Genomic DNA, 25,504 nt, shown 5'->3' on the forward strand with positions numbered 1-25,504 from the left:
CATTAAAAAAGGCAAATTGGAAAGTTAATTAGTCAAGTTGCACTTTAACCAATGGATATAGGGTGTTTTGTAACAAAACTGAGAGCAGCAAGTGGATAAATGCTATTAGCAAATAAACTTGTAATTAGTAGAGCTATTCTTTTGGTGATGAGACGTGTTTGATTTTAGGTACCTTAGGAGCGAATCAGCTGCACCTCAGAGTGTAAGACCTCAAGAATTTGTCTCCAAACTCTCCATTACAGAACCCCCAGAAGGTAGGGAGTACTGAGACTAGAGACAGTCCTCTTGCTCTGCAGGGGGTAATTGAGATCACCTTTGGAAGCTGAAGCTGAGAATTAGCAAGACAGAGAAGGGACTGCTGAGAACTGAGGTTTCTGAGTGTGATAAAACAGATGTCAGAACCCATGGGAAAGGGAAAGAGGTTAAATTAAGAGAAAGCCAAGAAATGGAGAAAGAGTAGTTTATTCAAGGATATATTTTAATAATTACTTTCTCCAAATCTGGGATTAAGGGCATCCCTTAGACCTAGATACACAGGGCTCACACCCTGACCTAGAGGTGCCACACCTGCTCCTCCTCCTAACTCTGTAGCTTGGAAAAATTATCTGGTCCCTTTTAGTAAATAAGCACTTTATTAGGGTGTTTAGTCACTCTGGAAGCAGGCAGGTGAGGCACTGCCAGAACAAACCCACTATTGCATCTCTGATGGGCAGGTTAAGACACCACATTGAGGCTTTGTAGGCAGCAAGGAGCATCTACTTGCAGGCAACACTATGATGAAATATCTGTAAGGTCACTCCACCCACTTTGGGTAATGGTTAAGGAATGTGTCCACTTCTGAGGAGAAAGAACCAGAATATGATATGGCCTCTGAGTGGGTCCAAAAAGCAGCTTTTAAGCTCATGTGAGTGCCCAGGGCAGGTACTGGACTTGTAGCTGCAAGAAAAAAGAATGGGGTCAGGAATGGGTCCTCAAGTCTTATTAAAGGGACAGGTGACATGAAGGACAGTCCCAGCTATAAAGATACTTCAAGTGTCCCTGGTTACAGGATCAAACTTCGTTCTTATGGTCCACTCTTCTAGAAAGGACATGGAAGTTCATAAACAGCCCATGAGATGCCTGACAATGGAATAGCATGGTTGGCAGGCCAAGACTAGGTTGGAATAAACTGCCCCCAATCAGGAAACTCCATTTATTTTGCAATTAGTCACACACACACACACACACACACACACACACACACAATGGCAAGAAAGCTGTGCCTGGAAGTGTCTTTTTACTTCTTTTATTGAACTCCATAAATATTTTCATAAGGCTTTGTGTCATTACAACATCATATTTTTGTTGTTAAACATTTTTTTAAACACACAACTTTGACACTTGTTTGACAGGGTCAAACAGTCAGAATAAACAAAATAATAAACTGGCAAATGCAGAGCAGCAGGGGTAATCAAAATCACTGTTACCCATCTATCCACCCCGGCCCACCCCAGCCCCAAAGCACTAAAAGATCACTATTTGGCTTCACACTAGAATTGTTAGAACTCTCTTGTTGCTGTCCTTGATAAATCCATTAGAGTTATACACATAGAGAGAAGAGGAGAGAGGGAGAGAGAAAGAGGAGTTGGATTTCTGTGTTAGGACCATCCCACAGCAGGGCCCATAAAACACACTAGCAAAGCCTTTTGAAGAGCAAATCCAGGCCTCATTGAATTGAGGAAAGGGGAGCTCGGGGGCCATGCACACATAGAGGAGATTTACAGAGTTCTTGGGGATAGCACTGCTGTGGGGACACAGAATAGACCTGGACCCTGATCTCAGGTAATAGGGCTCTACTTGGGGTTGTTGATCACTGGTCTGCTTTGCTACCATAGGCTGGGGGAACACTCCAACCAATGGTAAACTGATGTTTCATTGTTTTCACTAGTTATTGGCATTTGGTGAGGCCAGTGGTTTGGGTAGATGAAAGGTGGGTGGCAAGGGGTAATACCCCTGATCCTGGAGCTCTGAGACAGGCTCAGGGGAGAAGGGCATTGAGGGAGGGTAAGGGGGCTTGGCTAAGAGATGTTGTAGGCCCAGGGACTTGGCCAAGCATCTCCTCTTGGTTTGCTCCTAGCCCCTGGAGAAATGTCACAGTTAAGCCTAGTGGAGAAAAATGGAAAGTAGGAAAAGGATGTATACTCAAGGGAGGCCTACACAGCCATTGAAATACATGCTGTTTTCCAGGGAAGTCGTTTTAGCTTAGGTGCTCGATACCAGTTTCCTTGCCAAGGGGGCTTAAGTAGCTGAGTCATTTGCTGAGCAGTCATGGCCAGTCCCGAGCCCCAGCCCTCTGCCCAGCTCAGGTTTACCCTTGGCTTACCCCACAAGTCTTATTTGAATGTGGTGGAATGGAAGCATAAACAGCTTGTAATTTAATTCCCACAGAGGAAAAACTCCCAGGCTGAGCAGGGCCTGGTCTGGGTCAGGAGGCATAGAGCGGCAATCAAGTCAGCTATGCTGAGGACTTCATGCAGCCATAGCTGCTGCTTAGTAAGCTGAGGTCCTTTCATGATGAAGTTTTCTCCCATAGACTTCAGAACAGACTCACAATTTCCAGATTCCTCCCTTAAGTGGTTCTCCATAGCAGGGCCCATTCTCACTTCTTTGTACTTCATTCCCTTGCTGTTCAAGGTCTGTTCACCTGAAGGGCTATGTGGGGAGGAGGAACAGGCACTCCTGCACCCATAGGGAGCCTGCCCCTTAGTGGGAGAAGTTAGATTTGCCCAAGTATAAAGCCTGCCTAAAATAAGCCTGAGGGTACTGTCTCTACCTCAGATCTTTTCTCCACAGGGAAGAGTCCCCTGGGCTCTTCACTTACTTGCTTCCAATGTCCTGGGATGAGAGAATATTGGAAACAGGGCCTACTTAGAGTCACAGGAGTTCTTTAACTATGCTAATAGCAGCAATTCTCCTGTGCCAGAACAGGAGAAACAAGGACTATAGGGAGAGGGGAAGGAAGGAATCATGGAAGATTGTCCATGCATTCTGTTAACAATAGGGGAAGTCTCACAAAACCTGAGTGGTAGGAACTGCAGGTACATATCTGGGGCTGAGGCTGTCTCTTTCCATGCTCATCCCTGTTCTTTCCTTCAAGAGTTTAAGGTCAGTTTTGTATCCTGTCCAGGTCAATAATTTGAAGGCAGCTGATGATCTTGGTCAGATGGGCTCTGTCTTGACCCCTTCATAGACTCCTATAAATGCTGCCTAAACTATCTGAAAATGTAAGTAGGGATGACCAGTCCCCTGAAATGACTGCAGTGGGGAACCCCAACTTTAAGCCCATTTGGTGCTGGAGGCAATTGAATCCTTCTCCCCAGGAAGCAGAGTCTCAGCCTCTTTGCTTCAAATTCAAATCTTTTAGCTTAGGGGAGGGAGAGGCCTACAAGGAACAGCATAACCAAAGCAGCTTGAAAAAGAGAATAATTGGCTCAAACTAAACCCCAGATACAAAACTGTCATGACCCAGCAGTGCTACAACATGGAAATCCCAGTGCTAGAGAAGAGCCCAAATGCAGAATGTTCCCTGAACAGAAGTCCTCTCCAGCATTATTATTCTCTGACTCTCCCTTGATTCTGTTTGGTTTTGATCCCTCTACAACACCTAAAACACAGTGAAAGCAAGAGAAATATCAGGCAGTTATGTCACAGAGCACAACAGAGCATGTCTAGACTGGCACGACTGAGGACAGATGATGCAGGGAAAAGGCTGTCTGGGGCAACTGCCAGGCTGCAGAAACATTCACAGATGATCAGCTGAGGGAGAAGAGAAAGGTGTATCTTCCCTTTACCCATTTAATAGTAAAAGGAAAAAAAAAGAAATTTAAACTCCCAAACTCTATCACATCAAATTAAATTCAAAAGTCATCAGTATCAGTATCATCAGGAAAGAAAAAAGGCAATACAAACACATCTATGGTAATAATGACAAGTCAGTGAATCACTCACAGGGGAGCAAAGAGATTATCTCAACAAGAAAAGGAACACATAGAAATACTATTTTCTGAAAATAAAGGGGATGGGGACAAGGTAAGAACAGAAAGCTTTTAAGAAGGGATCACATATTTGGAAGTCATTGGTACCTCTTCCTACCAACTACAGATTTCACTTCCCCAAAACAACAGAAAATGTTTTTTGGTCCTTCTGTGTGTGTGTGTGTGTGTGTGTGTGTGTGTGTGTGTTTATGTGTATACTCAAGGGTCTATGTGTATATATATGTCTCTATATATATAAATATATATAAGCATATATATATTTATATATATATAAATTTCAACAGTGCTTCTCCAAAAAAATGTCCATCTATAAATATAATTTTATTTACTTTATTTTAAAATTATCTGCCTCCCTGTAGGTATTATTTTTTGAAGGGGGTTAACCTGCTGAAGTTTTGCCAGAATGGTGACTGGCTGCGCTTGGGTTCGGTGAACTCAAAGACCTGCGACTGAGCGATGCCGTCGGGGACCAGGTACTGGCCCTGGTTTAACGGGTCCTGCGGTGGTGGGTAGGAAGGAGGAACTGAGCGGGCAGAGTTGACACCTAGAGTAGAGGGGAGATCAAAGGGAAATGGTATAAGTTAAGTAGCAAGGGGTTTCTCAAATGACCCAGTGGCCACTTTGGAAGGAAAATTCAAGGTAGTCAATTTTAGAGAGCATGAATTAGAATTGAAAATCTCCAAGGCAAGAATACAGGGCGCCTGGGTGGCTCAGTCAGTTGAGCATCCGACATCAGCTCAGGTTATGATCTCACAGTTTGTGGGTTTGAGCCCCATGTTGGGCTCTGTGCTGACATCTCAGAGCCTGGAGCCTGCTTCAGATTCAGTCTCCATCACTCTTTGCACTTCCACTCATGCTCTGTCTCTCTGTCTCTCAAAAGCAAATAAAATGTTAAAAAAATTAAAAAGAAAATCTCCAAGGCAAGAATTACATTCCTTAACAGATTTTGGAATGGTGTGACTACTGCAACAACACATGCTTTCCCATCTACTGAGGTATCACTGAGAAGTTTGTGGTGTTGCCACTATCCATTTTACAGATGACAACACTGAGACCTGGGGTGAAATGTCACACTCAAGGTCATAAAGTGAGGGACAGAGTTCACATTCTTTGATTTCTCAGTTCAAGCTCTATTTATTTATTATTTTTTAAATATGAAATTTATTGTCAGGTTGGTTTCCATACAACACCCAGTGCTCATTCCAACAGGTGCCTTCCTCAATGCCCATCACCCACCCTTCCCTCTCTCCCACCCCCCATCAACCCTCAGTTTATTCTCAGTTTTTAAGGGTCTCTTATGGTTTGGCTCTTTCCCATTCAACCTCTTTTTAAGAGACTGTTACACAGGACTGTTCTTGCAAGTCACCCAACAATTTCCATTTAACTTCAAAGGTCTTTCGTTTCCTCCCTCCTCAACCCTCCCAAAGTGTCAAAAGAACCTGTTAAGAACTATTGACTTCAAAGCAGGTTTTTGGTGGATAAATGGTTTTCTAAAAGTCAAGGTACAAGTGATCCAGTATTCTACACCAGGTTGAGAATGCTGAAACCATATTTAATATGGAAGTGACATTGGTAGATGGGAGAAAGCAAAGAAGACATGATTCATGGAATACAAGGAAGATTGGAATATATTTGTAACCTTTCAAAGGGAACACTTCAGCGATTGCAACTTTCATAGAAGTGTTTGCAACCATCAAAACAAAATCCACATGAATAGACGATACAGGTGGGAGTGGAAGGCTAAACTGAAAGTTTAATCCTAACCTATATTCAGAACATAATAGGCCGAGGCATACAGCATATGATTTCAGAATTCAATGAAGACCTTTCTGCTGCTCCGAAAGAAGTTCCTCATCTGCTGGCCAATGTCTGTAATTTCAACATTACAGCTTATTTGTTTGCCTTTGTTTGATGACTTGATCCCATTACACTAGAAGTAGTGTCATATTGAGCCATCACCAGCCTTTGGCACTTAAGTGGGAAGGAATCAGTTCTTTCTAAAAGCTTTGTTTTGGTTCTTACTTTTGTTTTCCAGATTTATTGATATATAATTGAAATATAACATTCTGTAAGTTTAAGTTGTGCAATATGATAATTTGATATACATATATATTGCAAAATTATTACCACAATAAAGTTAGTATATCCATCACCTAACAAAATTACCTTTTTTGTGTGGTGTGAGCATTTAAGAACTCTCAGCAACTCCCAAGTACATAATAAGATATTGTTAACTGCAGTCACCATCCTGTACATTATATCCCCAGAACCTCTTCATCTTATAACTAAAGTTTGTGCCCTTTGACCAACATGTTGATATGCCCTACAATCCCAGCCCTGGCAACCACCAATCTACTTTCTGTTTCTATAAATTCCCTTTTTTAGATTCTAATATAAGTGAGATCATATAGTATTTGTATTTTTGTTTTGCTTATTTCACATAGTATAATGCCCTCAAAGTCCATCCATGTTTCCATAAATGACAGGATTTCCTTATTTCTATGGCTGAATAATATTCCATTGTATATACCACATTTATTTTATCTATTCATCTGCTGAAGGACATGCAGGTTACTTGCTGTCTTGGCTATTGTGAATAATGCTGCAATGAACATGGGGGTGTAGACATCTCTTTGAGATCCTGATTTCATTTTCTTCCCATACACACAGCTCTATTTGCAATTTTTAAGGACCCTCCATACTGTTTTTACAGTAGCTTACCAATTTGCATTCCTACCGTCAGTGCCCATTCCCTTTTTCTCCACATCCTCACCAGCACTTGCTATATCTTGTTTTTTTTTATAACAGCCACTCTAACAAATACAAAAACTCATGGTTTTGATTCACATTCTTCTGATAACTAATTATGTTGAACATCCTTTCTTATACCTGTGGAACATTTACATGGGCATTTAAATATCTTCTTTGGGAATGTCTATTTACATCCTTTGCCCATTTTTAATTGAACTATTTTTTTTAGTTGAGTTGTATGTGTTGCTCATATATCTTGCATAGTAATCCCTTATCAAATATGTACTTTGCAAATATTTTCTCTTATTCTGTAGGTTGCCCTTTCATTTTGTTGATTGTTTCTTCTGTTGTGCAGAAGGTTTTTGTTTGATGTAGCCTCACTATTTTTTATTCTGCTGTTTGTGCTTTTGGTGTCATGTTCAAAACCTTGTTGCCAAAACCATGTCAAAGAGTATTTTCTCTACATTTTCTTCTCGGACTTTTTTATGGTGTTGAGTCTTATATGTAAGTCTTTAATCCATTTTGAGTTAATTTTTGTGAATAGTTTAAGATAGGGGTCTAATACATTGTCTTGCATGTAAATATCCAATTTCCCCAATACTTTTTATAGAAGAGGCTATCCTTTTTCCATTGAGTATTCCTGGCCTCCTGATAAATATTAGTTGACTATGGGTTTATAATTGGGCTCTTGTTTCTTTTCCATTAGACTATATGTCAGATTTTATGCCAGTACCAGATTGTTTTGATTACTATAGCTTTGGGATAAAGTTTAAAGTCATAAAGCATGATGCCAGCAGCTTTGTTCTTCTTTCTCAGGATTGCTTTGGTTATTCAGGATCTTCTATGATTCCATATGAATTTTAGAATTGCTCTATTTACTTCTGTTAAAAAATGCCATGAAATTTGAGATAGGGATTACAATAAATCTATAGATGGCCTTGGGTAGTAGGGGCAATTTCAAAATATTAAGTATTACAATCCATGAACACAGAATATCATTCCATTTATTTATGTCTTCTTCAGTTTATTTTATAAATTTCCAAATTTCTTTTATATATGTCCAATTTTATAAATGTACAGATTTTTAACCTCTTAAGTTAAATATATTCCTAAGTACTTTATCCCATTTTGTGTGTTGAAAATGGGATTGTTTCATTAATTTCTCTTTTGAATATTCATTTTAACAGAAACAAAAATGATTTTTATACATGTATTTTTTATCCTGAAACATTACTGAATTCCATTATTATTCTAGTATTCTAAATTTCTTAGGAGACTTTAGATATTTCTATATATAAAATCATGTCATCTGAAAACAGAGAAAAATTTACTTCTTCCTTTTGTTTATTTCTTTTTCTTGCCTGATTGCTCTGTATAGGACTTCCAGCAGTATGTTGAATAGAAGTGGTGAGAGTTGGTATCCTTGTCTTGTTCCTGATATTAGAGGACAAGCTTTCAACCATTCACCATTGAGCATGCTTATTAATTGTGGTAAGCTTGTCATATAAGGCATTGATTATGTTGAAGTATGTTCCTTATAAGCCAAATTTATTGAGAATCTTTATCATGAAAGTATTTTGAATTTTGTCAGATGCTGTTACTGCATCTATACAGATGATATTTGATTTTATCTTACTCTCTGTTAGTGTGGTGAATCACATTTATTGATTTGCATTTGTTGAATGATCCCTGCTTCCTAGAGATAAATCCCACTAGAAGAGGTGTACAATCCTTTAATGTGCTGTTGAACTTGGTTTGCTAGCATTTTGTTGATAATTTTTACATATATGTTTATCAGAAATATTGGCCTGTATTGTCTTCTATTGTCTTTATCTGGAATTAGTGTTAGTGTAATCCTGGACTCATAAAATGAGTCTGGAAGTACTCCTTTCAAAATTTTGGAAAAGTTTAAGAAGGACTGGTGCATGTTCCACAGAATTCCCCAGTGAAACCATCTGGTTCTAGGCTTTTCTTTTTGGGAGGTTTTTGATTACTAATTCAATATACTTAGTCATTATTGGTCTGCTCATATTTTGTATTTCTTTTTTTCCATCAGTATTATTGAGATATAATAGACATATTACGTTGTATAAGATTAAGGTGTACAATATAATGATTTGATGTATGTATATACTGCAAAATGATAACCACATTAAGATTACTTAACATCTGTCACCTTGCCTAGTTACATATTTTTTTTCTTTTGATGAGAAGTTTTAAGATCTATTCTCTTAAACTTTCAAATTTACAATACAGCATTATTAACTTAGTGACCATGCTATACAGAACTTATTTTATAAGCTTGTACCCTTTAACTACATTTACCCATTTCCCCCATCCCACATCTCCTGCATCTGGCAACGACCAATCTGTTCTCTGTTTCTATGGTTTATTTTATTGCATTCCACATATAAGTAAGCTAATACAGTATTTGTCTATGAATTATTTCACTTATCATAATACCTTCCAGGTTCACCCATGATGTGGCAAAAGGCAGGATTTACTGTGTGTGTGTGTGTGTGTGTGTGCTTTATCTACATTTATTTTACTGATTTGTCTGCCAAAGGACATTTAAGTTGTTCCCATGTCTTGCCTATTGTTGAATAATGCTGCAAAAAACATAGGGAGCAGGTATTTCTTTGAGATAGTGATTTCATTTCCTTTAGATATGTACTCCAAACTGGAATTACTAGATTATATGGTAGTTCTATTTTTAACTTTGTGAAGAACCTCCATACTGTTTTCCATACGGGCTGTACCAACTTACGTTCCTACAGTATACAAGGGTTCCCTTCTCTCCATAGCCTTGTCAATACCAGTTATTGCTTATCTTTTTTAGCTATTCTAACAGGTGTGAAGTGATATCTCATTGTACTTATTTGCATTTCCTGATGATAAGTGATGTTGAGCACTTTTTAATGTACTTGTTGGCCATTTGAATATTTTCTTTGGTAAAAATATCTATTCAGGTATTTTGCCCCTTTTTAAATTGGATTATCTGTGGGATTTTGCTATTTCCAAACTGAATGCCTTTTGTCTCTGTCTCTTGCCTAATTGCCTTGGCCAGAAACTCCAGAACAATATTGAATAGAGGTAATGAGACTGGACATCCTTGCCTTGTTCCTGATTTTGGGGGAAGACATCAGTCTCTCATCAGTAAGCATGGTGTTAGTTGTGGATGTTTTATAGATGCTCTTAAATAGATAAAATATTGTCATAGTCAATCAATTTTACTTCCTCTCTGATTCAGATACTGTTTCCTTCTTTTTCTTACCTGAATGCTCTTTGCTTAAGACTTCTAGTACTATATTGCATACGGGTGATGAGATTGGGTGCTATCATGTTGTTTCTTATATTAGAAGAATAGCTTTCAAATTTTCACCATTAAGTATGATGTTAGCTGTGGATCTGCCATGTATTGCCTTTATTATATTGAGGTACATTTCTTCTATACATAATTTGTTGAGAGTTTTTGTCATGAAAGGATGTTGAATTTTGTCAAATGCTTTTTTAGAATCTATTGAGATGATTGTATGATTTTTTATCTTTCTATTAATGTGGTATATTACATTTTTTATTTGCATATGTTAAACCATCCTTGCATCTCAGTAATGAATCTCACTTGATGATGCTGTATGATATGATCCTTTTAATGTGCTGTTGAATTTTATTAGCTAGTATTTTGTTAAGAAATTTTGCATCAGGAATATTGTCCTGTGGTTTTCTTTTCATGAAGTGTTCTTATCTGGATTTAGTATTGGTGTTACTGCTGGTCTCATACAATGAGTTTGCAAGTATTCTCGTCTCTTCAACTTTTTGGAAGAGTTTGAGAAGGATTGGCATTGATTCTTTAAATACTTGGTACAATTCACCAGTAAAACCATCTATTCTTGGGCTTTTCTTGGTTGGGAGGTTTTTTTTTTATTACTAATTCAATCTTCTTATTCATTTTTGGTACATTCATATTTCTATTTCTTCATGATTCAATCTTAGTACATTGTATGTTTTTTTTTCAATATATGAAATTTATTGTCAAATTGGTTTCCATACAACACCCAGTGCTCATCCCAAAAGGTGCCCTCCTCAATACCCATCACCCACCCTCCTTAGAAATTATTCATTTTTGGCACAAAAACAGACACATAGACCAATGGAATAGAATAGAAACCCCAGAACTAGACCCACAAACGTATGGCCAACTCATCTTTGACAAAGCAGGAAAGAACATCCAATGGAAAAAAGACAGCCTCTTTAACAAATGGTGCTGGGAGAACTGGACAGCAACATGCAGAAGGTTGAAACTAGACCACTTTCTCACACCATTCACAAAAATAAACTCAAAATGGATAAAGGACCTGAATGTGAGACAGGAAACCATCAAAACCTTAGAGGAGAAAGCAGGAAAAGACCTCTCTGACCTCAGCCGTAGCAATCTCTTACTCGACACATCCCCAAAGGCAAGGGAATTAAAAGCAAAAGTGAATTACTGGGACCTTATGAAGATAAAAAGCTTCTGCACAGCAAAGGAAACAACCAACAAAACTAAAAGGCAACCAACGGAATGGGAAAAGACATTCGCAAATGACATATCGGACCAAGGGCTAGTATCCAAAATCTATGAAGAGCTCACCAAACTCCACACCCGAAAAACAAATAACCCAGTGAAGAAATGGGCAGAAAGCATGAATAGACACTTCTCTAAAGAAGACATCCGGATGGCCAACAGGCACATGAAAAGATGTTCAGCGTCGCTCCTTATCAGGGAAATACAAATCAAAACCACACTCAGGTATCACCTCACGCCAGTCAGAGTGGCCAAAATGAACAAATCAGGAGACTATAGATGCTGCAGAGGATGTGGAGAAACGGGAACCCTCTTGCACTGTTGGTGGGAATGCAAATTGGTGCAGCCGCTCTGGAAAGCAGTGTGGAGGTTCCTCAGAAAATTAAAAATAGACCTACCCTATGACCCAGCAATAGCACTGCTAGGAATTTATCCAAGGGATACAGGAGTACTGATGCATAGGGCCACTTGTACCCCAATGTTCATAGCAGCACTCTCAACAATAGCCAAATTATGGAAAGAGCCTAAATGTCCATCAACTGATGAATGGATAAAGAAATTGTGGTTTATATACACAATGGAGTACTACGTGGCAATGAGAAAAAATGAAATATGGCCTTTTGTAGCAACGTGGATGGAACTGGAGAGTGTGATGCTAAGTGAAATAAGCCATACAGAGAAAGACAGATACCATATGGTTTCACTCTTATGTGGATCCTGAGAAACTTAACAGGAACCCATGGGGGAGGGGAAAGAAAAAAAAAAGAGGTTAGAGTGGGAGAGAGCCAAAGCATAAGAGACTGTTAAAAACTGAGAACAAACTGAGGGTTGATGGGGGGTGGGAGGGAGGAGAGGGTGGGTGATGGGTATTGAGGAGGGCACCTTTTGGGATGAGCACTGGGTGTTGTATGGAAACCAATTTGTCAATAAATTTCATATATATATATATAAAAGAAATTATTCATTTCTTCTAGGTCATCCAAGTTTTTGGTGTATATTGTTCACATTATTCTCTTATGATTCTATTTCTGTGGTATTATTTGTAATCTGTTTAATTTCTGATTCTATTTACTTGAGTTTTCTCCCTCCTTTAGTCTAGCCAAAGGTTTGTCAATTTTGTTTACCTTTTCAAAAAATAGCTCTTAATTTCATTGAACTTTTCTATTGTTTTTCTGCTCTCTATTTCTCCTCTGATCTTTGGTATTTCCTTTTTTTCTGTTAACGTTGGGCTTATTTTTCTTCTTTTGCTTGTTCTTGAAGTGTAAAGTTAGGTTTTTTATTTGAATTTTTTTTCTTTGTGTAAGCATTATGGCTATAAACCTCCCTCCTAAAACAGATTTTGCTACACCCCGTAACTTTTGGTATGTTAGATTTTCATTTTCATTTACTCAAGATATTTTTTTATTTCCCTTTTGATTTCTTCTTTGACTCATTGGTTATTCAGAAGTGTGTTGTGTAAATTCCACATATTTGTGAACTTTCCAGTTTTCCTCCTGTTACGGATTTTTAGATTCATACCACTGTGGTTGGAAAAGACACTTGATATGATTTCAGTCTTCTTAAATTTTCTAAGACTCGTTTTGTAACCTAACACATACCACTCTAGAGCATGTTCCATTTATGCTTGAGAAAAATGAGAATTCTGCTGCTATTGGATGGCATGTTCTTTATATGTCTTTTAGGTCAACTTAGTCTAAATATATTTCCAGTCCAATGTTCTCTTAATCAATTTTTGTCTAGGTGACCTATTAATTGTTACTATTATTATATTGTCTGTTTCTTCCTTCAGATCTGTAAGTATTTGTTTCATAATGAGCACATATATATTTATAATTTACATATTTATGTTTTGGGTGCATATATATCTTGATGAATTACCCCTTATGACTATATAGCGACCTTCTTTGTCTCTTGTGACAGTTTTGATTTATATAAGTATAGCTATCCTTGCTTTAGTTTGGCTTCCACATTCATAAAATACCTGTTTACCATCCCTTAACTTTGAGGCTATATGTATCCTTAAAGATGAACTTAGTCTTCTGTAGGCAGTGCATAATTGTGTCTTATATTTTTATCCATTCAGCCACTGTATGCATGTTGATAAGGGAATCTAATCCATTCACATTGAAAGTAATTATTGAGATGGTAGGGATTTACTATTGTCATCTTATTAATTATTTCTGTTTTATAGTTATTTTGTTCTTTTCTTCTTCTCTTGCTATTTTCCTTTATGAATTGATGGTTTTCCAAACTTGTATGCTTTGATTCTCCTCTTTTTGTGTGTGTATCTACTGTAGGTATGTTCTTTGTGGTTACAATGAAGCTGACATAGATATCTTATAGTTACAATAATCTATTTTATACTGGTAACAAATTAACTTTGGACACATAAAAAACAAACTCTACCTGTTTACTCTCCAACTCCACATATTATGTTTTTGATGTCACAATTTACATTTTTTATTGTTATCCATTAATAAATTATTGTACCTTAGTTATTTTAACCCTTTTATACTTTATCCTTTATAGATATAATTAATACACCACCATATTAGAGTATTCTGAATTAGATATACACTTGCTTTACCTGTGTGTTTATATTTTCATATGTTTTCATGTTACTGATTATCATCTTTTACCTTCAGTTTGAAAAACTCATTTCAGGATTTCTTGTAAGACAAATCTAGAGGTGATGGACTCTCTCTCTCAATCTCTCTCTCTCTCTCTCTCTCTCTCTCTCTCTCTCTCTGGGAAAGTCTTTCTTTCTCCTACATTTCTAAAGGACAACTTTCCTGGGTATAGTATTCTTGGTTAAAAGTTTTCTTCTTTCAGAACTCTGAATATAGCATCCCACTCTCTCCTGGTCTGCTAGGTTCCTGCTGAGAAATCTTCTAATAGCCTTATGTGTGTTCCTTTGTATATGAAGATTTTATCTTGCTGCTTTTAATCTTTTCTCTTTGTTTTTGACTTTAGACAGTTTCATTATAATGTATCTTGAAGAATATAATTTGGGTTGACATTGTTTAGCAAACAATGAGTCTCATGAAGCTGAATATTTAAATATCCAGAATTGAAAGTTTCTCAGCCATTATTTCTTTAAATAAGTTTTCTTCCCCTTTCTTTCTCTTTTCTTCTTCTGGTTCTACAATATTGTATAGATTGCTTATCTTAATTTTATCCCATAATTCACATAGGCTTTCTTCGATAATTTCAAATGACCTGTTTTTGACTTCACAAATACTTTCTTCTGCTTGATCAAATCTGTTTTTGACGCTCTCTATTGCATTTGTTTCATTTCATTAATTGTATTCTTCAGCTCTATAATTTTTGTTTGGTTATTTTTTTATGATTTCTACTCTTTGTTAAGTTTCTTGTCTTGTGTATTGTTTTCCTGATTTTTTTGAACTTTCTGTGCTTTCTTGTGGCTCACTAAATTTCCTTGAAACAACTATTTTGAAATGTTTATTGGAAAAATTGCATATCTCCATGTCTTTGGGGGTCAGTTTCTATAAAACTGTATTCCTTTGGTTATGTCATGTTTCCCTGATTTTTCATGTCCCTTGTAGTATTGAGTTGCTGTTGTGGCATTTGAAAAGGCATTCACTTCCTCTAGTCTTTATTGACTGGCCCTATATTTCTATGCATCTAATCATGGATATTTTTCTCTATGGGTGATCTGGAACTTTTCTGCTGGATTTTTAACTTTCACAGAAGCACACTCATCTGTGGGTGACTGTCAAAATCAATATTCTTCAGGGGGAAGACAATTGAAAGCTATTCTGCTATTTTGGTGATGTCCTCTAAGAGGCAATTTTCAAAGGTGGTAAGTGTCAGAAATATGAAGGTACTGAGTGCCAACAAATGATATGAAAATATTAGGGGGAAAGTTTGGGAAGTGTTCATTTTAATTTCTCAATTAAACTTTTTTTTTTATTTTGAGAGTACTGCATATTTACATGCAGCTGCAAGAAACAATACAGAGATACACTTTGTACCCTTTACTCAGTTTCTCCAATGATAACATTTTATAAAACTCTAGTACAATATTACAACCAGCATTTTAACATTGTTATGGGACACAACCAAGAGATAGAACATTTCTGTCTTCACAAGAACACTATCATTACTCTTCCATAACCACTCTTCTCTCCTGTACTCAACCCCTCCTTAATCTTTGTCAACCACTAATCTGCTTCCCATTACTAAATTATATCATTTCAAGAATGTTATATAAATGGAGTCATACCATATATAACGTTTGAGGATTGGCTTTTCTCACTTAGCATAATTCCTTGGAGATTCACCCAAGTTGTTGCATGTACCAATAGTTGGCTCCTTTTTACTAAGAAGTAATATTCCATGGTATGGATATACCATAGTTTGCTTACTCACCTACTGCAAGATATATGCGTTGTTTCCATTTTGGGCTATTATGAACAAAGTTGCTATAAACATTTGTTTAGAGGTTTTTATGTGAAAGTAAATTTTCATTTCTCTGGGAAAATTGTCCAGGAATGTAACTGCTAGGTTATATGGTAATTGTACATTTTGTGTTTTAAGAAACCACCATACTATTTTCCAGAGTGGCTATGCCATTTAGCAATCTCTAAAGCAAGATATAAATGATTCAGTTCCTCTACACCCTTTCCAGCATTTGGTGTTGTCACTATTTATTTTTATTTTAGCCTTTTCAATAGGTATGTAGTGATATCTCATTGTGGTTTTCATTTGCATTTCTCCAATGATCAATAATGTTGAACATCTTTTCATGTGTATATTCTCTTCAGTAAAATATCTGTCTTTTGCCTATTTTCTAATTGAAGTGTGTGGTTTTATACTGTTGAGTTTTGAGAGTTCTTTGTATATTCTCCTAGTTATTAGTGTTTTTTTCAGATACATGGCTTGTATTTTTTCCTACTCTGTAGCTTGTCTTTTTATCCTCTTCATGTGATCTTTTAGAGAGCAAAAATTTCTATTTTGATGAGGCACATTATATCAATTTTTCATTTTGTGGTTCCAGCTTTTGGTGTCAAGTCTAAGAACTTCTTTGCCTAGCCCTATATACTGAAGAATTTCTCCTTTTTAAAAAGTTTTGTAGCTTTAAATATAAGTTCATTATCCATTTTGAGTTCATTTTTATAGTGTGTAAGTTTAGGTTGAGTTGTTTTTTTTTTAATTTTTGGTCTATGAGTAAAGTAGCATTTGTTGAAAACATTGTCCTTCCTCCACTAAACTTCTTTTGAATCTTTTTCAAAAATTACTTGGGCATATTTATGTAGGTCTATTTCTGGTTTCTCTATTCTGTTTCATTGATATAATATGCCTTTTCTTCTGCCAATACCACGCTGTCTTGATTATTGTAGCTATATAATTAGTGTTAAAATCAGGATAGATTGATTAAATTTACTCTTCTTTTTCAAGATTATTTTAGTTATTTTAGGATATTCATTTGATTTTGAGCTGGTCCTACAGCCTCGGAGATGGGAGCTATGCTAATGGCCCTAGGGAGTTCTATGATGACAGACTGAAATAGGTTGATAGACTAAGAATTAGTATTCAAATTCCAAGAAGTTATGTATCAATTCTTAAAACCAAGACGATATATAAAAGTAAAAAAGGCTTTCCTTGGAGCTAGGCTCTGTCCTCTTGGCTTATCTTACAGCCAGGCTTCCCCCACTACAGAGCAGTAGACTGAGTTGATAAGGTCCCATGGAATTATAGGTGGGGGTGGAAAGGGACACTAGAATAATTACCTTATTCAATATATCTGCATTAGAGAATTATTAATAACAGTGTTCCCATAACTTCCAGGAAAGGGTCATTGGAAGGGTTAAAGAAACTGGCTTTTATGGGTATCTTAAAGAATTCCCTTCTTACTCTTATCATGTACATAATATAACTATTAAATTCCTAAGTTTGACAATTGCTTCCACATATGCAGTTCCCTCGAGTCTCAAAATATATCGATCATCACAGTCCTGGACTAGGAGAGTCTTGAAAACTAGAAATAGAAATAATGGAGATTCGTAGGAATTCTGGAAAGTTTGAAACTAAATGAGTTTCTTTGAAAACTAGAATTGCTGAATCAGTGTTTAGATATTGGGGAATAAGAGAGAACCTGAAAGGAATAGCCTTGTGACTAGATAGGATGGAAAAGGAACCTGACACCAAGACTTGGTATGAGTGAGCAGGACTGTTTTCTGGCTTGTTGCTTTATGGGAGCTCCTTTACTTTAAGAGTTCGTAGTGAAAAGAGCAGCCAGTATTGGATAGACTTGAGGGAACCTGCCCTGAGGTAAAGGGGTATTATCCCATCATGAAGGTCAGTGTGGAGAACAGTGGAGGGAATCATAGTGAGAAAATCTCAGGGGTTAAGAGCCTCCAGGAAACAGGCAGGACACAAAGTAGCTTCTTTGTAGCCTGAGGACTCCCCAACTGGCTGGGGTTCTTTTCTGCTTATATCTCTAAGGAAGGGGTACATTCTCTCACAATGTTTCCCTACTCATACAGATCATATCTATACTGACCTAACTTCAGATAGCTTTCTAACACTTTCATGTTTTTACTCCCAAGTGGTTAAGAGTGATTGCCTTTAATTTCCTACCTAAAGATAATCATATTTCCATGATGAGGGAAGAAGCCAGTGAGTGCCTCCCAAGGGCAAGAAACAATAAGCAGTTAAAAGGAAGTCATGTCTAGTCACAGGGGCCCCAAATAGGTGCACTGTTTAATTGGAAATCAGATATTCATAGGCACTCAACCTCCTCAGTGAAAAGGAGCGTCATTTGGGAATAATTAAGGAAGCTCTACTTGGTTGCTGGAATTTCAGGCAACTTGAATCTAGTAATTTTGTAGGGTGATTCATTCTAAACCAAAGAGTCTACTGAGAAAGCAGAAGGGCCTGGGGAAAGTGAGGTCTCATTAAGATCACCTACCCCTGGGGAAAATGACAATGGCTGTCAGTAATAGAAGCAGCTGTCAGTAATTGAGCTGAGACAAAATGTGAGCTGTTCTTTCCCAGCATAGAGAATCAGCAGACCCCCGAGATGGAGAGGGAAGAACAGTGGACTTGGAATCAAGATGAGTTAAGTTCACAATCCCTTTATCCCAAAGATCTTGTTTCCTAATCTGGAAAATGAGGCTAATAATGCCTACCTTTTCAGAAGTACCATAAAGATGAAATTAAAGAACTTGTATAAAATAACTGGTAATGAATAGGGTCATGAATAAAATAAAGGATAGTTACTTCCTTTTGTTCAACTAAGCATTTTAATTTTGTCTAGTTCATGAAAAGGAGAAAGGTTTATTCCATATTCAAATTGATTCTCAAGGTATTTTCCTTTTTTAAGTACTTTATGGTTCAGAGAAAGAAAACTAGTATCTGAATCTTCTGTCTTGGTCTAGTTTGAAGTTCTCCATTCTGATTTAAGACTCCTGATTTAGCAAATGCCCCCAAACAAATTAAGGAAAATTGTGTATATATTCCAAATATATTTGTACTTATTAATAAAATTTACACAGTTACTATTGTTCACAGTTCACAGTTCACAGTTTAGTTTCTTTCTTTTACTTACATAAAAATAAAAGGAAACAAATTTTATTTTTTCCTGTACCCAATGAACTATCTTTGGACATAACTACCTTACACTATTCCTAAGCCTTATGCCTTTAAGACCATTTGCTACGTTATCAGGAACACCTGGAAACCCAGACACTCCCCCACCATCCCAAATTAGCTTTCACATGGAAACAAGCCTGGGGATTTGCAATCACATAGTTTATGGCTTCACACTCTCACAAAGAAAGTAGAGCTGGTGGGGTAAAAGCAGCTTTACCTTTTTGTTTAGGGACTTTTCTCACAGTCATTGCAGCTTGCCTCTTCTGGTTTTCAGAAATTTCAAAGCCTATAATATAAAAATACATGACTTTGTTACAAGAAACACAGACCTTTCTCAAATGTATAAAATAGTACAACTTTTCTGACATAGTAATTTTGGCAAGATATATCAAAATTCCTGATAAATAAATGGTGAGAAGCTTGAACAAATATTCAGCTACAAAAATGTTTTTCACAGTATAGAGAGGCAAAAGAAATGTGAGAATATGAGTTAAGATGATGGTAAATGAAGAAGGGGTGAATAAACTATGGCATAAAGTAGAAAAATATTTCACAACCAAAAGCAGAAACAAAGACAAGGAAATAATGAGTCAAAATATAAAATATTAAAACCGAAAATTTGTGTAAAGTTTCAAATGGAAGAAAAAAATCAAATGGCAAAAAAGTAATGAAATAATAGAAATGTCTATTCAAGTCCTTTATCCATTTAAAAAATTATTAATGTTTATTTATTTTTGGGAGACAGAGAGACAGAGTGCAAGGAGGGGAGGGGCAGAGAGAGAGGGAGACACAGAATCCAAAGCAGGCTCCAGGCTCTGAACTGTCAGCACAGAGCCTGACGCAGGGCTCGAATTCACAAACTGTGAGATTATGATCTAAGCAGAAGTTATACGCTTAACCGACTGAGCCACCCAGGCACTCCTTCTTTGCCTATTTTTAAAATTAAGTTATTTGATATTTTCCTATTGAGTTGTAGGATATCCCTATATGTTTTGGAAATTAACCTCTTATATATAATTTATATATATGTATATATATTTATAATATGCAAATATTTTTTGATGCTTTAGGTTGCCTTTTCATTGTTTTCTTTGCAGTGTAAAAGCACTTTATTATGACACAATTTTGCTTTGTTGCCTGTGCTTCATATCCAAACAATCATTGCTAAGATCAATGCCAAGAAGCTTTTTCCCTATGTTTTCTTCTAGAAGTTTTAAGGTTTGGGGTCATACAATTAAGTCTTTTATACATTTTGAGTTAGTTTTCATGTGTGGTGTAAGGTAGGAGTTCAATTTCTTCGGTTTGCATGTGGATATCCAGTTTTCCCAGCACCATTTATTGAAGAAACCATCTTTTTCCAATTGTATATTCTTGGTACCCTTGTCAAAGATATGTTGACTGTATATGTATGGGTTTTTTTCTAGTCTTTCTATCCTATTCCACTGGTCTATATGTCAGTCTTTATACCAGTACCATACTGTTTTAAATAATGTAGCTTTTAATATATTTTGAATCAGGAAGTATTATGCCTCCAGCTTTGTTCTTTCTCTCAAATATTTTTAGCTATTATGGTTCTTTTGTGGTTCCACATGAATTTTAGGATTGTGTTTTCTATTTCTGTAAAAAAATAACATTGGAGTTTGGTTAAGATCATATTGAATCTGTAGATGGCATTGGGTAAAATAGATATTTTAACAATATTAAGTCTATTATGTGTTCTTTAATTTCTTTCAGCAAGGGTTTATAATTTTTGGTGTAGAAATCTTTCACCTTCTTGGTTAAGTTTATTCCTATTATATCCATTTTGATGTGATTATAATTGGGACTACTGTATTTGCTTAATTTTTTTTTCAGATAGTTCATTGTTAGTATTTAGAAACACAACTGATTTTTGTATGTTGATTTTATATCCTGCAATTGTACTGAATTCATTTATTAGACATAAAAGTATTTCTGTGGTGTTTTTAAGGTTTTCTACTTATAAGATAATGTCACCTACAAACAGTAATAATTTTACTTTTTCCTTTCCCATTTGAATGCCTTTTATTTTCTTCTAGCCTAATTTTCTCTGGCTATGACTTCCACTACTATGTTGAATAGAAATGGTGAAAATGGGCATCTTTGTCTTAGAACTGATCTAAGAAAAAAAGCTTTCAGTTTTTCCCCCTTGAGTATGATGCTAGCTGTGGGGCCTTTCATATATAGCCTTTATTATGTTCAGGTAAATTCATTCTATACATAGTTTGCTGTGAGTTTTTTATCATGAAATAATGATAAGTTACATCAAATCATTTTTCTGCATCCATAGTTGTGATCATGTGATTTCTATCTTTCATTAGAGTGATGTATCACACTAATTGATTTGCATATGTCAAACTATCATTGCATCCCAGGGATAAATCCTACTTGTTCATGATTTATGATCCTTTTGTTGTGCTGCTGTTTTTCCTGTTTTATTAAGAATTTTTTTCATGTACGTTCATCAGGGATATTGGCCTTTCATTTTGAACTGGAAGACTTAATATTGTTAAAATATCCATTCTGCCAAAGGCCATCTACAAATTCAAAGGAATCCTATCAAAACTACAGATTCATTTATATAAGATATGAATAAGTTCTAGAAATCTGCTGTACAACATTGAGCCTATGGTTAACATTACTATATTATGCACTTAAAATTTTGTTAAGAGCATAGAACTCATGGTGTTTTTACTGCTTAAAAAAAACAGGGTTGAGGTATCTCCAGAAGGGAGAAATTCTGTCTCAGCTTCAGTCTATGTATGCAGAGTCCCATCCTTGTCATGATCTTCCTGCCTACAGATGACAGCTTTGAACTATGCCTTTGAGTTTGAGCCTGCCCATGATCTTGCATTCTGACTTCCTGCTCCATAGATTTTGGAGTTGCTTAGCCAAGTTTTGCAATCATATCAGTCAGTTCTTTATAATACATTTCTTAAATAATAATGCTTCTCCTATGTGTTGTGTTTCTTGGTTTGAACACTGATAGAAGAAGTTATAGTTATAGTCTATATTCTTCACCTGAAGAGTTCCTTATGATAAATTAGGCTTTAAAAAACAAGTTACAGAATAATATGTTTGGTAAATTTTTTGAAAAGTCTTATGTGTATATATGTTTATATGAACATAAGCATGGAACTAGGCATACCAAATTTATACTGATTATCTCACACAGCATAGGAGTGACAGAGAAGGGAAAATAATGCTAAATTTTATTACATTTTAGTATGTGTTAAATGGTTATTATGGCCATGTATTTGTTTTATAATTAGAAAGTAAAAATAAAATTATGATAAATTTATGTGGCAGCCATAAAAATAATGATTAAAAATATTAACTGACATAGGGAAATGCTAATGATATGATTTTAAGTGCAAAATAAAGATATAAAATTAGAACTATTCATCATGGAGAGGTAGTTTGGGGGAGACAGAAAGAAAGAATCAGCAACCCTAGTCCTATTTTTTTTATTTAGACATATTTAAAACACATAGGAAGGAAATATATGAAAATTTTTATAAAAGTTATCTCTCTCTGGGTAGAATGCTCTTGTGTTATTTTTATTTTTTCTTGTATTTTTCTGTTTTTCTCCAAAATTGCCTAAATAAAAGTGTTATTATAATTAGAAAAAAGTAATGTTTTCAAAAAGATAACCATAGGTCTGTCAGAAAGTAATTTCTGTAGCTCCATCCACTTTGCTGCAAATGGCAAGATTTCATTCTTTTATTTCATTATTTTTTATGGCTGAGTAATATTCCATTGGTGGGTGTAGCTATAGAGTCTGATGCTAAGCAAAATAAGTCAGAGAAAGACAAATACCATGTGATTTCACTCATGTGGAATTTAATAAACAAGACAAATGATCATAGGGGAAAATAAGAGAGTGGCAAACCAAAAAACAGACTCTTTATAGAGAATAAACCAATTGTCACCAGAGGGGAGGTCATCGGGCAGATGGGTTAAATAGGTGATGTGGATTAAGGGGTGCACTTATGATGAGTATGAGGTATGGTATGAAAGTGCTGAATCACTAAATTTTACACCTGAAATTAATATTATGCTGTATATTAACTAACTGGAATTTAAAGAAGAACCTAAAAAATTAAAAAATAAACTAACTTCTGGAAGCTTTTCTATTAGAAGCAGATTCTTAAAGTTACAGGTTATTAGGGCATTGTGTGGGAGATATCATGGTGGAATCAGAGGGAATGGTGGGGATCTTCCAGTTCATCTAGGGTCTACATAAAGCATACTAAGACAATTCCTTTAATAGCTCTAACAACCTAAGTGGTATCAGAGGCTGCTGCTGCCTACCATTGAGAGAAGCAGTCAAGTAGCATTCCTGTACAACTCCACATCATGTCCCATTGCAGTGCTTTTATGTTAAAAGCAATTTGACTTCAGTGGGATTCAAAGTGAATTATTAATATGCACTCTACCCCAAACCTAAGGAAAAGACTAGGATTAGACTAAGCAGTGTCTTTCTGATCATCCTTCTTTATCTTTCAACCATTTAAATCACCGACACTGAAGGACAGAAGAATCCATTTGCATCAGGATTCAATGGGTAGGCCCATTTTTCTAGAGGCATTTTATACCAGCTTGAACATACAAGTGTTTTAATATAAAATTCCACTCTCATTAAGGATGGGCAAAAACAGAAATTGTGTCTTCTCAGGGAATTACAAAGTCTGGCTGTTTGGTATTTTTATGCCAAAATGGCAGGACCATGAGCAAGAGACCAGATAGTACTTTGTAAACCACAAAGCTATAGTCAAGGGGACCTAAATCCCACATTTGGAAAGCACCATTAAAACTCTCTCCACTAATTATATACTCTTTCAAAAAGGGGAACAATCTGTTTAAAGCCAAAAACGTATGGTTTAATGGGACTCTAAATCATGCAAGTGATCATGGTTTTAGACCCAGTTATATTTTCTACCATTTACTTAAAACACTTTCATACAGACAGTGTGATATATACATGCACATTAATTTTAATCTATGCTCTCAGGGCATTTACTTAACATCTGACGTGCCCTAATCTGGTATACACACTGAAGAGGTGATTTGTTAACATATTAAACACTCAGAATTATTTGCTCCAGAGGCCATTATTACCAGCAGTTCAGTCACCTTAATGCAGGAGGCCTAGTTAGCCTAATACATGCTAAAAATGAATTTTTAGTGGTAAAATTAATGTTATTCAAGATGTGTACTAGCCACAAATGTCTTACAGGCTCTTTAGCCTTCATAAGAACTGGGCATAAAAATCCAGTGAGCCCCATATCCTGTACCCTGCAGAAGGAAGCCTCAGGTCAAGATTGAAAACAGGTGCTATGCTTTGTCCCCCATCAGAGGACTTTGTCACCAGATTCTTACTAGAAAGTTAGTTGAATGCTGTTGTTATATCACCAACTCTTCCTTGACTAACCTTTACACAAAAGATGCTGCCATGTATCTAAGAACAGAACTGGGACTTCATTGAGATGACAGGACAGGTTGTATGACTGTTTTTGTGTTTGCTAATAAATGTTTGTATGTTTGGGAGAATTGAGGTTGAGGTTTGCTTTCAGTGTAATAGCTTTATCTAGTCAAGAGACTGTAAGGCAGGCCAAATTATAACTCTCATTTAACCCTGACTAGTAGAAACTACTGGTATCTACCAAAAAGGACCTGATAATAGGAAACCACCAAAGTGGATTAGGTCAGTTTGCAACAGAAGTCTTCTATCTGTTTCTAGAAAAATGAAAACTAATTCAATTCCTCTATGTTCTTCATAGCCATATTCTTCTTTCTCCTCTCAGGTCACTTACCAATTTTTTCATCTTCCTGTACCATTTTTCTCTCTTCTCTGAAAGCCCTAAGCCAGCGTATCTTCTCCTCCAGCTTCTTGGCAAAGAATAGATGTATCTCCTCAGTCTCCTTGTTGTGAAGCTTGAAGGCATTTTTCATGCTGACATTAAAGTCATCATCTCTGCCATCTTCAATGTCAACTACCTCATATTTATCCATGTCAATGCGGCCTTTGTAGTACAGGATGTCTCTTCGGATAAGGTCCTAGGTGGGAAGGAAGAAAAAGCTTTATACTGGAGGTATGTGGACAGTAGGTACCAGGAGAGATGGCACATGGGCACAGTAGGACGCTAAGACTTCCACTGATTTGAAGTACTAATGGGGGTTATTTTGGTCAAATTTAGGCAAGTTATCTTAGCATTATGACATTGACAGGTTGGTTAGAAGATGCTCTTACAGAAAGCCTTTGTCCTACATCCAAAAACTCTCAGACTCCAGTATCAATCCTTATATGTGTTTGTAAGACTCTGATGGGAAGTAGGAAGCAGTAAGCCACACAAGCACTGCTAGCATAGGCCTTTTCTTTTCCAAAATATTTGCAAGCCTTCTAGAAGTATGAAATAAGCTGGATGGTTGCCTGAGGTATACTTAGGAATTCAAGCCAGCAAGTGAGACCTGCATATCAGAGTGTGTATGAGTGGTTAAGAATAGCAAGGTGGCCACA

The 25,504-nt window shown here is 36.3% G+C and overlaps 1 protein-coding gene across 7 annotated transcripts in view; it reads right to left on the bottom strand.

Annotated features, from left to right (window-relative positions):
- Positions 1-1,269: 1,269 nt before the first annotated feature.
- The window catches only part of ARHGEF9 (Cdc42 guanine nucleotide exchange factor 9), a 200,235-nt gene continuing 176,000 nt past the window's right edge, over positions 1,270-25,504 (bottom strand). For all 7 annotated transcript variants that reach the window (XM_023248858.2, XM_045050624.1, XM_011291773.3 and 4 more), the window contains 3 exons: positions 24,801-25,044; positions 19,184-19,252; positions 1,270-4,578 (listed from right to left, as the gene is read on the bottom strand). In XM_023248858.2, the coding sequence (XP_023104626.1) occupies positions 4,397-4,578; positions 19,184-19,252; positions 24,801-25,044 (495 nt within the window). In that variant the 3' untranslated portion in view covers positions 1,270-4,396. The remainder of the gene's footprint in view (positions 4,579-19,183; positions 19,253-24,800; positions 25,045-25,504) is intronic.

The sequence above is a fragment of the Felis catus genome, chromosome X (genome assembly GCF_018350175.1).
Source record: "Felis catus isolate Fca126 chromosome X, F.catus_Fca126_mat1.0, whole genome shotgun sequence".
NCBI classification, from domain to species: domain Eukaryota; kingdom Metazoa; phylum Chordata; class Mammalia; order Carnivora; family Felidae; genus Felis; species Felis catus.